Below are 13,121 nucleotides of genomic sequence, written 5' to 3'. Positions count from 1 at the left end.
ATTCGGTCATACCTCTTTGTAATTGGATTTATTTATACATAACCACATTTCTTCTTTGAACCTTGTCTGTGGAGCTGTTAATTTTTAGGTAAGACTTAAATATGGTGATATTTAGTTGGTCTTGGATTTTTATAGATGTCTATTCAGTTTGAGCATTTATGTTAGAGTCTATTGATAGTACCATAATATTTTTCATTCCCCATCAGTATTTGAAATAATTGACCACTCTCTTTTTTTTAATTTTTAAAATTTATTTATTATTGAGACACAAAGCATGAGTGGGGGAGGGACAGAGAGAGAGAGAGAGAGAGAGAGGGAGAGAGAGAGGGAGAGGGCGACACAGAATCTGAAGCAGGCTCCAGGCTCTGCGCTGTCAGCACAGAGCCTGATGCGGGGCTCAAACTCAAAAACCACAAGATCATGACCTGAACCAAAGTCGGCCGCTTAACCGACTGAGTCACCCAGGCGCCCCCACTCTCTTCTTAAATACACTTAGTTTAACATGGTATTCCGTTTTTTCTCCTGCCACCCTGCTTGCTGTCTTCTCTGACAGCTTTGTAGTCTTATCTTAAACAGGCCATTATGTAAACTGGTTTGATTTCCTTAAGGCTCCTTATAGTCTTTTCCTCCCTTCGGCGTATTTTCTCCCTGGGAGCCCTCTTCTGCACATGGGCTTCATTTATCACTCATGAGCAAATGGCTCCAGAACTTAACTCTCTTTAGAACCCTAGTTCTTTATCTAGATGCCAGCCTTGTATTTTTTCTTGGTTGTCTTGAAACTAAACTCAATATGTCTTCTTTGAGTGACCCTCATTTAATGAGTAGCATACCAACTCAATTTAGTCGTATAAGCCCCAAACTGGAATATCCTTGGCACCTCTTCCCCTGCCCCCATCTCTGTATATCTGATTGGTCATTTGATTTTTGTAGATGATCATTTGATTTTGTGGATTTTTAAAAAGTGTTTGTTTAGTTTTGAGAGAGCACAAGCAGAGGAGGGGCGGGAAGCTGGAGCACGGGGACGGAGGATCTGAAGCAGTTTCTGCACAGACAAGAGAGAGCCTGATGTGGGGCTCAAACTCATAAACTGTGAGATCATGACTTGAGCCACAGTCGGATGCTGTACTGACTGAGCCACCCAGGCGCCCTAGTTTTGTGGGTTTTTATCTGCTCAGTATCTCTGGAGTCATGTAACCAACCTAGTTGGTCCCTGTCAGCTGTATGATACTGGCAAGTTACTAGGTTTTGTTTTTTAGGCTAAATATCTTCCAGCTTCTTCAATAATTCACTCATCTGACATGGTTTTGTGTTTCATCAGTTTGTTAGGAATATATGCCTCACTGGTTTTGTGAAAGGAAAGCCTGTATTTGAGGCCTTAAAGTTGAAAAGATATTTTAAAGTGGTCAAGTGGTCCGTATCTACGTGTGTAATAAAATTTCTGTCACTTAAATACAGTTGCAGTTGTGGTTGGATAATCCAAAGATTCAACTGACCTTTGAGGCTACTCTTCAACAATTAGAAGCGCCTTACAACAGTAAGTAGTGTTTTTAGTGGGACTAGTTTTTGCTTATGGGTCCCTGATAATGAATTTTTTAATTTATAGTTCCATCTTTACCTTGGGCTGTGCAAAAATAAGCCTTGTAGAAAACTAGTATGTGTGTTCATAATTATGGGGTTTTAGATTGTGAGTGAGTTCAAGAGATTGCTACTAATTTCCCAAGGACTTCATGTTTCACCTTTAATCCATGGAGTACTCTGTTGACATATGATTGGTTAGCTGGCTTTCTCATTTTCTACTTGCCACCAACAAAGTCTTGAAAAGTTTTTATCAAAGTAATTGAGTATAATACTACTTTTAAAGGGTTGGTTTTATCTCTTTATTTCATCTATAGTGGATTGTCATTCTTAAAAATTGCAAATTGTATGATATGCATTTTGGACTACATCATATACTAATGTGTTAGGAATTGCTTTTCTAAAGGAGTCGCATGATCTGAAACTCATGGATAATATGTATAGAATAACTTCATGATGGAAAAACAAGAGTTAAAGAGCTTTCTGTTTAAATTGTGTAAAATATAAATATGTTATAAAATTCATTTCTTCCGTAGGTGACACTGTGCTTGTCCACCGAGTTCACAGTTATTTAGAGCGTCACGGTCTTATCAACTTCGGTATCTATAAGAGGATAAAACCCCTACCAAGTAAGGACCTGGCCAATGGACTTCATGGTTTTACGTTAAAATTCTAGGCCTTTCCTTTATTTCCAGGAGACTTTTAGCATTTTGCTTTGATTTCTTAGTCTAAGTTTGAAGTCAAAATTTATCTCTTTATATTTCAGATTTAAAGTAAAGATCTCTTCATAAGTGTGCATTTCTTGTAATTTCTGGTCTGACAGGTGTACTTTAATGAAAGATACTGAATTTCAAGTTTAAGAAAAATCAATCAGAAAACAAAATTTGCTAAAAATGAAAGAAGCCCATTATGAAAGCAGATATTTGAAGTTTTCTCTCATTGCCCAATTATTTATACTGCCAGGAATCCAGGAGATGGGGATATTTTGGGAATTAATACATATATTTATTTTTAATTTACTTTTCATGCCTTTAATAATTCTTTAAAAAAGGGATACTAAGGCTGCACAAGTAGAGCTTAAAGAGAATAGCTTTAAGAATAGTTTGGCTAAATTGTTTACTTCATAAGACATCATGATATGTTAAGAACCTAGAAGTTTTCATGATTTATAAAAATAAAGACAATTTCTTAAACTTACAACAAAATACTGTAATTTTTGTTTTTTACTTTTAGCTAAAAAGACAGGAAAGGTAATTATTATAGGCTCTGGGGTCTCAGGCCTAGCAGCAGCTCGTCAGTTACAAAGTTTCGGAATGGATGTTACACTTCTGGAAGCCAGGGTAAGAGTTTTATTTTGTGTTTAGAAGCCTGACCTAATAGATATATGATAGGTGTTTATCAGTGCAATAAGAAATTATCTATTGCAAATTAATGAGTACTACAACTTGAACTAAACAAAATTGATTTACATAGTATTCAAAATGTTTGAGATAGTGTTACTATATTGGATAAAGCATTTTTGACAGTAAAGCTTTTTGAAAGGTATTCAGTGAGTATTTAGAGTTTGTGAATAGAGCCCTTTGATGGATATTTCAAGTCCTTGTTTCTTTTAGTTAACTTTCAAATTTAGGGCCTTCATGGACATGCCTGTGCAGGTGACAATTTTTAATATGGAACACAGTGAATTGAGTTCCCTATTTAATAGTAAAGGAAAGAGGTGTTTCTCAGGCAGCATCAGTCTTGAGGGCCTGGTTTAGCTAGATACATTGGTTCCCTTATCATTTGTCCTAGAAAGAGAAATGGAAATTGAAGGAAGAAATAGATGACGGCACAGAGTGAGGGAAAAAGAAAAGTAAGGATGCTACTATTCAGATTACTTTCATGGGCAATTTTTGATTACATTAAAATGGGCTTATAGCACTTAAAAAAAATCAGGTAACCAAAAAAATATTTTATAGAAGCTTTCAAAATGTTTTGTGCAGTACAATCTAAGTTGCTTTTTATTAGTTGCTGATTTTTTAAAATATTCTTTTCAGATAGAGTATGAGGAAATTAAAAATTATTTTTAATGTAGTTTTACTAAAAATAATGTTTTATAAGTAATTCAGGGACCATTTGTGCACCCTCTTGTCTTGTATACTAGCAATATAGTAATGAATAATGGGATCATTATGATCCCTACCCATGCAGGATCTTAATTTAGCTGACAGGTTTTTGTTTTACTTTTGTTTATTTGGAGGTTACAGAGTATTCTTGTAATACGCACTATTGAAGTATCACTACAGCTCAGTAATTTTTCCTATGGAACCTCCCTACTCAGCAGAGATAAACCTGGGCCTGTTAAGGGATGAGAGCTATTGTCAAAAGTTTATGCTCACTAGACACCCTGTTCCTGGGCGTGGGGCTGCACTGGAGAATCATTTGTCCGGGAAGTCATCTGTCATTCACAGCTGACTTTGGAGATGAGGGGGCAAGAGTCAAAACATGAGGATAGAAAGATGGCATTTAGTGTTACGCTACAATTTGTGAACAGATACTTGCTCTCTGAGTGACCCTTGTTCAGCCTGTGTAGTAAATGGCATTAGAGACCGCTGGGTAGAGAGAATCATAGCTATGGCTGAATAGTATCTCTGGCTGTCAGATGGGTTTCTATCCCCTATTACTTAATTCTGTGTCATTCACTAATGACTCTCTCAAATAGTTAAACTTCGTTTGCTCTTTGTGCCCACATTGCATGCTATGTATAAACTATACCTTTCTTTTTAAATTATAAAAGACAGGCCTGGGATGGTACCAGGCCAGATTCTTATGGTTAAAATAGAATTAGTGATTTTAGCCATTTAATTTCTGAAAACAGGATCGAGTGGGTGGACGTGTTGCTACATTTCGCAAGGGAAACTACGTAGCTGATCTTGGAGCTATGGTAGTAACAGGTCTTGGTAAGTAGTACTTAGTTGTGTGCTGTTGTACAAGGTCTGAGACTCATGATTAAGCTTCTGTTTTAAAGCCATAAATGTGGCTTTAAGATATATTGGTTTAGGATACTGTTCTTAGTGTTTGTAAGAAGGAAATTGGCAAATAGTCTTCCTGAAAAGATATATCAATCTGTGCAAAATTTAAATTGTATATATGTTTTGACCTACTAGGAGATTCAGTTCTAGGAAATAAGAAAATGACAAGTGAACCATGTTATTTGGAACTTTTTACATGTGGCACAACAAAACATTAGAACCCATAGTTCCAAAGATTAAATTATTATACAAAGAGAAACTATACAACCACTAAAAATTATGTGGCTTTGTATTAACCTGAAATGGCCACAGTTTATTGCTAAGTTGAAAAAAGATTACAAAACAATACATGGGTTATCCTTTTGTGTGTGTGTCTAATCTTATGCACATAAAGTCTAGGAGGATCTATAATAAAATGGTAACATGGGGTTATAGTATTTTTTCTTCTTTATGCTTATCTTTTACCTCGAGCATTTTTTGATCTATAATTCACATACCCTAAGCTTTTGAGTATTTTAAATTTTGAGTTAAAATATATTTGCTTAGATTTTTTTTTGTTCTCTTTTCATAGTTGTGTTGAATTTAATAGTTTGAGTTTTTCTTTTAGGAGGGAATCCCATGGCTGTGGTCAGCAAACAAGTAAATATGGAACTGGCCAAGATCAAGCAAAAATGCCCACTTTATGAAGCTAATGGACAAGCAGTAAGTTGAGGATGAACAGAACTTTTCAAAATTTATTTGGTTCAGTTGAAAACAGCAATTTGGGGGAAATGTGTGGATGAATGAGCACACATACCAGTGTGGACTGAGGGTAGAAATTATGTGATATTCTGATTGTTCCTTAACTCTGAGCTATATAGAAAGGGATTATTACTATATAAATGCAAATTTGCATGCCTATTTAGGCATTTATCTTTAGACATTTAATGAAGACTAGGTAGACTGGTTAATTTTTTTTTTTCCTGGCTGTGGCCACCTACTCTAAGAGACCTGTGGAATTGACACCTGATTCTTCATTTCTTTGTATTGTGCCTTCCATCATGTGCTTTATTAGCTCTGTGTGCTCTTCAATTTTGTGTGTGTAGGTTCAAGATTTTGTTGCGCTGATAACCAGATGGTGATACTAAACTCAGCTGTTTAAGTAGATTAAAGTACTTGCTGACCACAGGCATAGGAGCTTCCATACTTAGTAGGCAGTAGCATGAAAGTGATGTTTGCTGTGGAGAGAGAGAGTAGTCTAACAACCATGTTGAGAGGCTTAGACTGTATGTCAGTCAGTCCTGATTTTCGAGGGTGGGTGAAATTCACAAGTTTGTATTCAGAAAATTTACTAACTCTCCATTATAAGGAATGAGGAAGTTTATATTTCTGAGGATATAAGCATTGTTATATTTTGAGGGAGGGAAGATTGGCTATGCATATAGTTTAGCTATTGTTGCTAAAAATGGTAAGGTCCCATCTTGAATTTAGTCTACTAAGTTCCATGTACATCCTCACTAAAACTTTTAGGCTTTTTGGGGTTCCTATCAGCAGAAGACAGATTTTCAGGGAATGCTTTGTCTCCCATTCACATCATTCTGGGTTCAAATTCCTCGTAGGGTCTGTTTTGGTGGGAAAGAGTAGGGCAGCCTCTGGTAGAATAAGTAAAATAGAATGAGCAAGAGAAAAAGGAGGAAGTAGAGTTCATGATTGGGGGGAAGGGGGAACATTCAGTAAACTTCTGGGGCACCTGGGTGACTCAGTTGAGCATCTTGCTCTTGATTTTGGCTTAGGCCATGATCTTACTTGGTCATGTGATCAGACCCCATGTCAGGCTCTGCACTGGGTACAGGGACTGCTTAAGATGCTCTGTTTCCCTCTTCCCCTCCTGCATGCGTGCACGCACTGTCCTCTCAAAACCAAAAAAAAATGTTCAGTAAACTCTGTTACACTACAAAGATCTGTAAAGGCTACAGAAAGGAGTAAGACCATCCCTGCCATGTAAGACCCCACAGTCTAGTGGGACTTGTACACAGATAATTTTTCCCCAACTTTTTATTATGAAAAATTTCAAGCCTATACAAAGGCAGGGGCACCTGGCCAGCTCAGTCGGTTGAGCATGCTCCTCTCGATCTCAGGGTTGTGACTTAAGGCCCTACTTTGGGTGTAGAGCTTGTTTAAAAATAAAATCTTTAAGAAAAAAAAAATAGTAAAAAGAATAGTATAATAGTAAACTTTTCACTTATTTCAGTCTTGTTGCATCTATTCAGTTCTCTCTCTCTCTCTCTCTCTCTCTCTCTCTCTCTCTCTCTTTTTTTTTTTTTAAAGAGTGAGTTGGGGAGGGGAAAAGGGTCAGAGGGAGGGAGGAAGAGAGAAAATCCCAAGCAGGTTCCACACTCCTTGCAGAGCCTGACATGGGGCTTCATCCCATAACCCTGGGGTTATGACCTGAGCCAAAACCAAGAGTTGGATGCCCAACTGACTGAGCCACCCAGGTGCCTCTTTTGGTTTTTTGTTTTGTTCTTAAATGTTTACTAGGAGAGGTTTCTGAAGGCGGATGGGATTATACTGGTGAGGGTAAGATATACAAAGCTGAAGTTGAGGGTGGAGAGTGTTGCTTACTAGGCTGATTTGTAGATTGGGACTCCAGAGGTTTGAGAGCAGATATGTGTTTTAAGTAGAGAGGCAATAATGTAGACAATTGAAGCAAAGCCCCTGAAGTGGATGTTACATTAGTCCTCGAGAAGTAATGAGCCCAAGCCAAAGGTGATCATTGAGACACATTTTCTTTTTTTTAAGACTTTCCTGAATATAGAGCAGGTTTATGTAGTCTTTTTAATAGTAAAAATAAAGTTTTTCTAGTGGAAATATGTAGAGAAAGGGTTATCTCCTTTCTTGGTGTTAGAGGAACTTTAACACATTTTAAAAAACATTTGGTTCCAAACAGTCTACCAGTATTCCCCTCAGGCATGGCCTGAGCCCGTTTGTTCCTATTTGGTGCAATAGCTAGAGTAGCAAGGAGGATTCTTCTAGCACTCTCAAATTTGGGAAAAAATTCTTTGCAGTTTTGAGTCTTGTTTGCCTTGAGTTAGTTAATCAGACTTAAGAAGGCATGTTAATGTTTCTGTATCTCACTGTTCCCAGTGGTCTAGCTCAGAGTAGAAATGGACAGTTTTTAAACAGTAGATTTGTTTTTGGCTTATAGGACAGGCACTAAGAGTTTATAGTTCCATTAATTTTGCTTATAATTGCATATATTTCTTGACTTGAGAAACTGAGAATTAAGTAGGTCAGTCACTTCATTTCCTCATTTTGCAGTGGGAGAATCTAAAGCTGAGACGTGGTGTTTGCGTAGGGTCATTGTAGTCAGTAAGTTGTAGAACCTAAGATATATTGCCTGGTATTCTAGATCAGATACCTTGTTCTGCTGGGCTTTGCTTTACTGCACTTTGCAGATATTGCGCCCCCCCCCCCCGCCTTTTTAATACAAAGTGAAGGTTTGTGGCAACCATGCATAGAGCAAGGATATTGGCACCATTTTTCCAGCAGCATTTGCTAACTTTGTGCCTCTGTCACATTTTGGTAATTCTCACAGTATTTCAAAGTTTTTTATTATTATTTGTTACAGTAATCTGTGATCAGTGATTATAGTTTACTGAGAGCTTGGATAATGGTTAGCATTTTTTTAGCAATAAAGTATTTTTTAATTAAGGTGTGTAGATTGTTCTGTAGACATAATGCTATTGCACACTTAGACTACAGTACTGTGTAAGCAACTTTTACACGCACTGGGAAACCAAAAAATTCATTTGACTCACTTGTTGGTGGTCTGCACAGACCCTGCAGTGTCTCTGAGGTATGCCTGTACTTCAGGGAAGACAGGGGCTGGAGTAAGTGTGTGTGACTCCAGCTGCCTGTGTGCATCAGCTGAGTCTCCTCCAAGAGCTTTCTTTTAACAGTTAATTCTAAGGAGGCATCAAAGCCCCCTTAGAGTGGACATTCACTCAGCCATTGATTTTTTTTTTTTTTTTTTTTAGTAAACTGTTGAATGAAATGGGATTGTCTTCCTCCGTCCTTTATGGACAGCCTCAGTGCAAAAGAGGGTGATTTAATCGTTCTGTTAGTACATAGAAATTAATTCTCATCTTACACAAAGTCAGCAGTTAACTGAGAGTGACAAATATCATTTGTAATACTGTCATAAGAACATATCCACCATACCTAGTCATTTTGCTGCTATGTGAAAAAAAATCACATAGCAAGTGGTTTTTGCTCTGTTTGCTTGTTATTGTTTTAATCCCAATCATAAGAATCCCTGAAAGAGTTCACTTCTTTATTCTCACTGGTTCTGCACTGCCAGCTAGGCTGTTGAGCTTCTGTGTTTGTTTTTGATAGAAGCTTATTCGTTGGCTCCAGATGACTAGAACAAGGGCTTTCTTATTTGGTTCTAACATAGGATATCCCAGTGAATAGAAGTGTCTTCTGAACCTATAAAAACAGAGCTAGCACAGCAGCTGCCCTCAGATTGACTGATGATGGAGTCAGCCTCTGAACTGTGTTGTAACTGGATATGGAAATTAGTTGGGAAATAGGGTAATTCATATTTCAGGAATATTTTGGGAGTCACCAGTGAGGATACTGGAAACATGGATTAGTGGGGAAGAAGAGAGAAATATAACTGTAAATGTTTTCTGTATCTCCTGTACACCAACTAGTAACTCAGGGGCTTTAAAATCTACTTCTGTTTTGGCTTTTTTGAGTAATGAAAAGGTATCTCTATCAAATTCCTTCAGTGCTTTAGCATTCTGAATTCATCATAAGATCTCTGGTCTCCATGGTGGGGAGGGAGTTGTTCTCTTTTGCTTGTCTTTTTCTTTTTCTTTTTCTTTTTCTTTTTCCTTTCTTTTCTTTTATTTTCTTTCTTTTTCCTTTTCTTTTCTTCTCTTTTTCTCTTTTCTCTTTTCTTTCTTGCTTTTCTTCCTTCCTTCCCTCCCTCCTTCCCTCCTTTCTTTCTTCCTTTCTTGCTTTTCTTCCTTCCTTCCTTCCCTCCTTCCCTCCTTCCTCTCTTCCTTTCTTCCTTTCTTTCTTTCTTTTCTTTCTTTTCTTTCTTTCCCTAAAGACTCAGTTACTTGGAGAAATAGATCTTGATTTTCTTGGGAATGGCTCCACTGTTACGTACTTGGCAGGTAACAAATGCTGGATCTTTTATAAACGTCATTAGTTGGGAATACTCAATACCTGCCACAGTTTAGGAGCTTTTCACCCATATTTATATACAGTGATGCTTATTAGGTCAGTTACACTTTTGACACAGCCTACTGGCCTGTTCAGTTTTCCTATTCCTTCGTGGAAATTTTGTTTTGGTATTTTAATGGTAATTTTTCTTTTACATTTTGTAAATATAAAAATCTCATGCCTGCCTTTAATGTTCCTCAGGTTGCAAAATATTTCTTTTCCTTTCAAATATAGTTATAATAGTGACTTTATTTTAGTTTATTCATTTAATAAATTTACAGAGCGCCTCTATGTGCTAGAAACTTCTAGAATGAGCTCTTTAGACATGTGTGTGCCTTCTCCACACACCTTAGTTACTGGTTTATGGAAGTCTGTGATTTACATCCCCTAAAGATTTCTTATGAGGTAAAAAATTGGGAAGGGGCAACTATCTCTATTTCTAGAATCATAATGAATCTTATTTAGATTAGGAATATACCTACTGTTCTTCTCCCTTTAGGGATAGCTGTATATCATTCTTCTAGGTATTTGGGAATCTAAATTAGACTCTTCAGATGCAAGTTTTTCTTCCAGGTTTTAATAAGGGAACGAATCTTAATCTTTTATCATAATTTTAGAAGTGCATGGAAATTGTATCACCAGAGATTTACTATAGCCTTTATTGGCCAGATTTGGTCATTACAGCTATTTTTCATTGTATTACTTTTTGTGAGGATTTTTTCTGGCTAAATCTCAGTGCTTTGGGTGTCTAGAACCTGCCTGCCCCTAACTCCATTCTGCTTTGCTGCTAGAGAACTTATGCAGACTGGAAGTAAGAGAAATGGACAGTGTTTTGAAGACCTCCCAAAGAGCTCGTGATGACAATGCAACCAGAGGTAGAACTAAGGAGAGCTGCCTTCCTATGAGACAACTTCTTGCAGGATTAGGGGCCTTATCCAGAAAGTCGCTTGGTTCTCCCTAAATTTATTCTCCATGGGCTAGATACACAGGCTGCTCCTCCCCCAGCCATGCTCAGGGATGCTCCATATAATTTCTACAGGACCAAAGTAATCAAGATTGTACTCATTCAAAGCTGTGAGACTCACCAGATTGTTAGTTTGAAGGAACTGTTTGGAGCCTTTCATAGAGAAATAAATGGCTTTGAAAGGTCAGAATCTGTTTTTTAAAAAAAAACCTGTGTCAAGTGATATCCTTTTTGTTTGATTCTTTGCTAGAAAATGGTATCAAAGATCCTTTCCCTTCTTAGTTTGCTGTTAGTAGGTTCTTAATATGTTCTAATCCAGCTGCCATCAAACATGTACTGTAGCCTTTTTTGCAATCATTTGCTGAGTTTCTTTCTCAGGATGCAGTTTAAGAAGGGTACAATAGAATAATCAGGTAAAATTAAAATTATTGAGACTTGTTTTTTAAAAAGATTGTCCATATTTCAGTTCCTTTCAGTAATTATTCGTGGAACTAACAATTCAAGGGTTCTCACCAAAGGGAAGGCGGTAATGTGAAACACATACATTAAGGGGTACTTAGGGATAGTCAGTTGCTACTGTTATTTTCACTGTCTGAGTATGTCAAAAAGAACATAACCTGACTAGCTTAATTGTGGAAATAGGTTCAAAATTCAAATATATAAAAATGCATTTTGGTTTTTTACCAGTCAGTGTTGATTTCCTAATGGAGAAGTATTTGCTATTTTCCAAATATTTCTTAAATTTCAAAGTGGAATTTCACAGTTAATGGGAAAATCCAGGTTTCAGAGCTATTCCTGGTTTCTCTGGCAACAATCTTAACAGTGCTTAGCTAGATGGAAAAGGGGTGGGGCCTAAGTGCTATTTCTCTTATTCTGGAAAGCAGAGTCTCCAGTTAGAGCAGTGTCTTCCTGCTGTCAGTCAGACGAGGCGCAGTAATCTTTTGGTTTGATGTTTGTTTGTTTGATTCTGTTGTTCTCGTTACTGTTCTGTGTTGTTCCTTTTCTGTTTCATTGAGTTTTGCTTTATTCCTCACTGCTTTCTGACACCATCTCCCTTTATACCCTCACCACCCTACCCCCATCCCCCACCAGCTACTTTTCTTTTGCCCATTTATATGCCTTGACTTTCCCATTATGGTCTCTATACAGTCTGTTTCTTATTTCTCTGGTGGTTGCAGCTTCTGAGCTAACAATGCTTCTGTCATGCTATGTGTTTAAAGCCTTGATTTTACTGCTGTCATACAAAACTAAACTTGACGTGGCTGTTGGGCTGTTATTTACAGTTTATTTCTCTCTCTGCTGCACTGGTTAAAAGGACACTGTCAAGGTATTTTTTTTAATAATTTTTCAAATCATTTTCTTCACTGTTTACAATAACCCATTAAAAGCTTGAAACTTAGATCTTTCCCTTCCAAAGACCCTCTCCATCATACATTCACACTGGTTTGTTGTTGTAGGGTTGCGCCTATATGTTGGGCTGGTGCCATTCGAGTTTTTGTCATTGAAAGCGCATGTAAAAAGGTTTTTTTGTGGGGGGACGTGGGGAGGATTAAAGGGGAAAGTGTTATGAATCAAGTGGGCTGCTCAGCAGACGGAGGGAAGAAACTAAAGGTCAAATTTGGTCCCTCTAACCTTGACAGTGTCCCTTTAAGTGTTTCTCTACCACGCACCCTGGACCCCAGTTACTGAGCCTGAGTGCTGCATACTTTCTCAGTATGAACTTCCTTATTGTGACTGTCACCCTAGCTACAAAGATTAAAGCTTGTCTGAAGCAAGCCATCCAGCTGACACTGGAAGAGCTTTAATCTGTACCATTTGCACACTTGTGTATTGGCATATTCTGCCCTGTTGCAGAGGCACATGTGATCTGGTCCCTCTTGTTTCTATAGCATCCTCTTGCTGGGCATTTTTGAAGCCGCATATAGAAATATCACTATTTTGTACTCCAGGAAAAGCAGTCACGCACATTGTATCAGCGATCAGTTAAGAGCTCATGACTATATAGATTATATATTAAAAATATAATTGTTTCCTTTTTAAAAGAAGCACCACATTTAGACTTTGTAGAACTGTCCTTGGTAACATCATTGCAGGAATTACACCAAGCAGAACTTCACCATTGCTTTGAGCTGCTCTGTGTATATGATCCATCATATCATTGAGGAAAAGTAACTTATGAGAAAGTAAATGAAATTCCTGATAAGAGGGTTTCTTCCATTAGCTCTGATGCTGAGGAATTAGAGCAAGTAGGGATGTCACTGAGAGCTCCTTTCTTTGGCCATGGAATTGAATGGGTAGGTCAGATGTGTTGGATCCATCAAGTCTTAGGGTACTACTCATATATAAAGGGCACCGAG

At 37.6% G+C, this 13,121-nt stretch overlaps 1 protein-coding gene across 3 annotated transcripts in view; it reads left to right on the top strand.

Annotated features, from left to right (window-relative positions):
- The window catches only part of KDM1A (lysine demethylase 1A), a 56,526-nt gene that overhangs the window by 28,869 nt on the left and 14,536 nt on the right, over positions 1-13,121 (top strand). For 2 of the 3 annotated variants that reach the window (XM_029946602.1, XM_029946601.1), the window contains 5 exons: positions 1,456-1,534; positions 2,112-2,204; positions 2,809-2,915; positions 4,433-4,514; positions 5,194-5,288. In XM_029946602.1, the coding sequence (XP_029802462.1) occupies positions 1,456-1,534; positions 2,112-2,204; positions 2,809-2,915; positions 4,433-4,514; positions 5,194-5,288 (456 nt within the window). Of the gene's footprint in view, positions 1-1,455; positions 1,535-2,111; positions 2,205-2,808; positions 2,916-4,432; positions 4,515-5,193; positions 5,289-12,079; positions 12,092-13,121 lie in introns of all 3 variants that reach the window. The other variant, XM_029946600.1, reaches the window with a different exon arrangement.

This window comes from Suricata suricatta, chromosome 8 (assembly GCF_006229205.1).
Source record: "Suricata suricatta isolate VVHF042 chromosome 8, meerkat_22Aug2017_6uvM2_HiC, whole genome shotgun sequence".
Lineage (NCBI taxonomy): Eukaryota > Metazoa > Chordata > Mammalia > Carnivora > Herpestidae > Suricata > Suricata suricatta.
The sequence above is the reverse complement of the archived record's forward strand: the minus strand, read 5'-3'. Positions and strand labels throughout refer to the sequence as shown.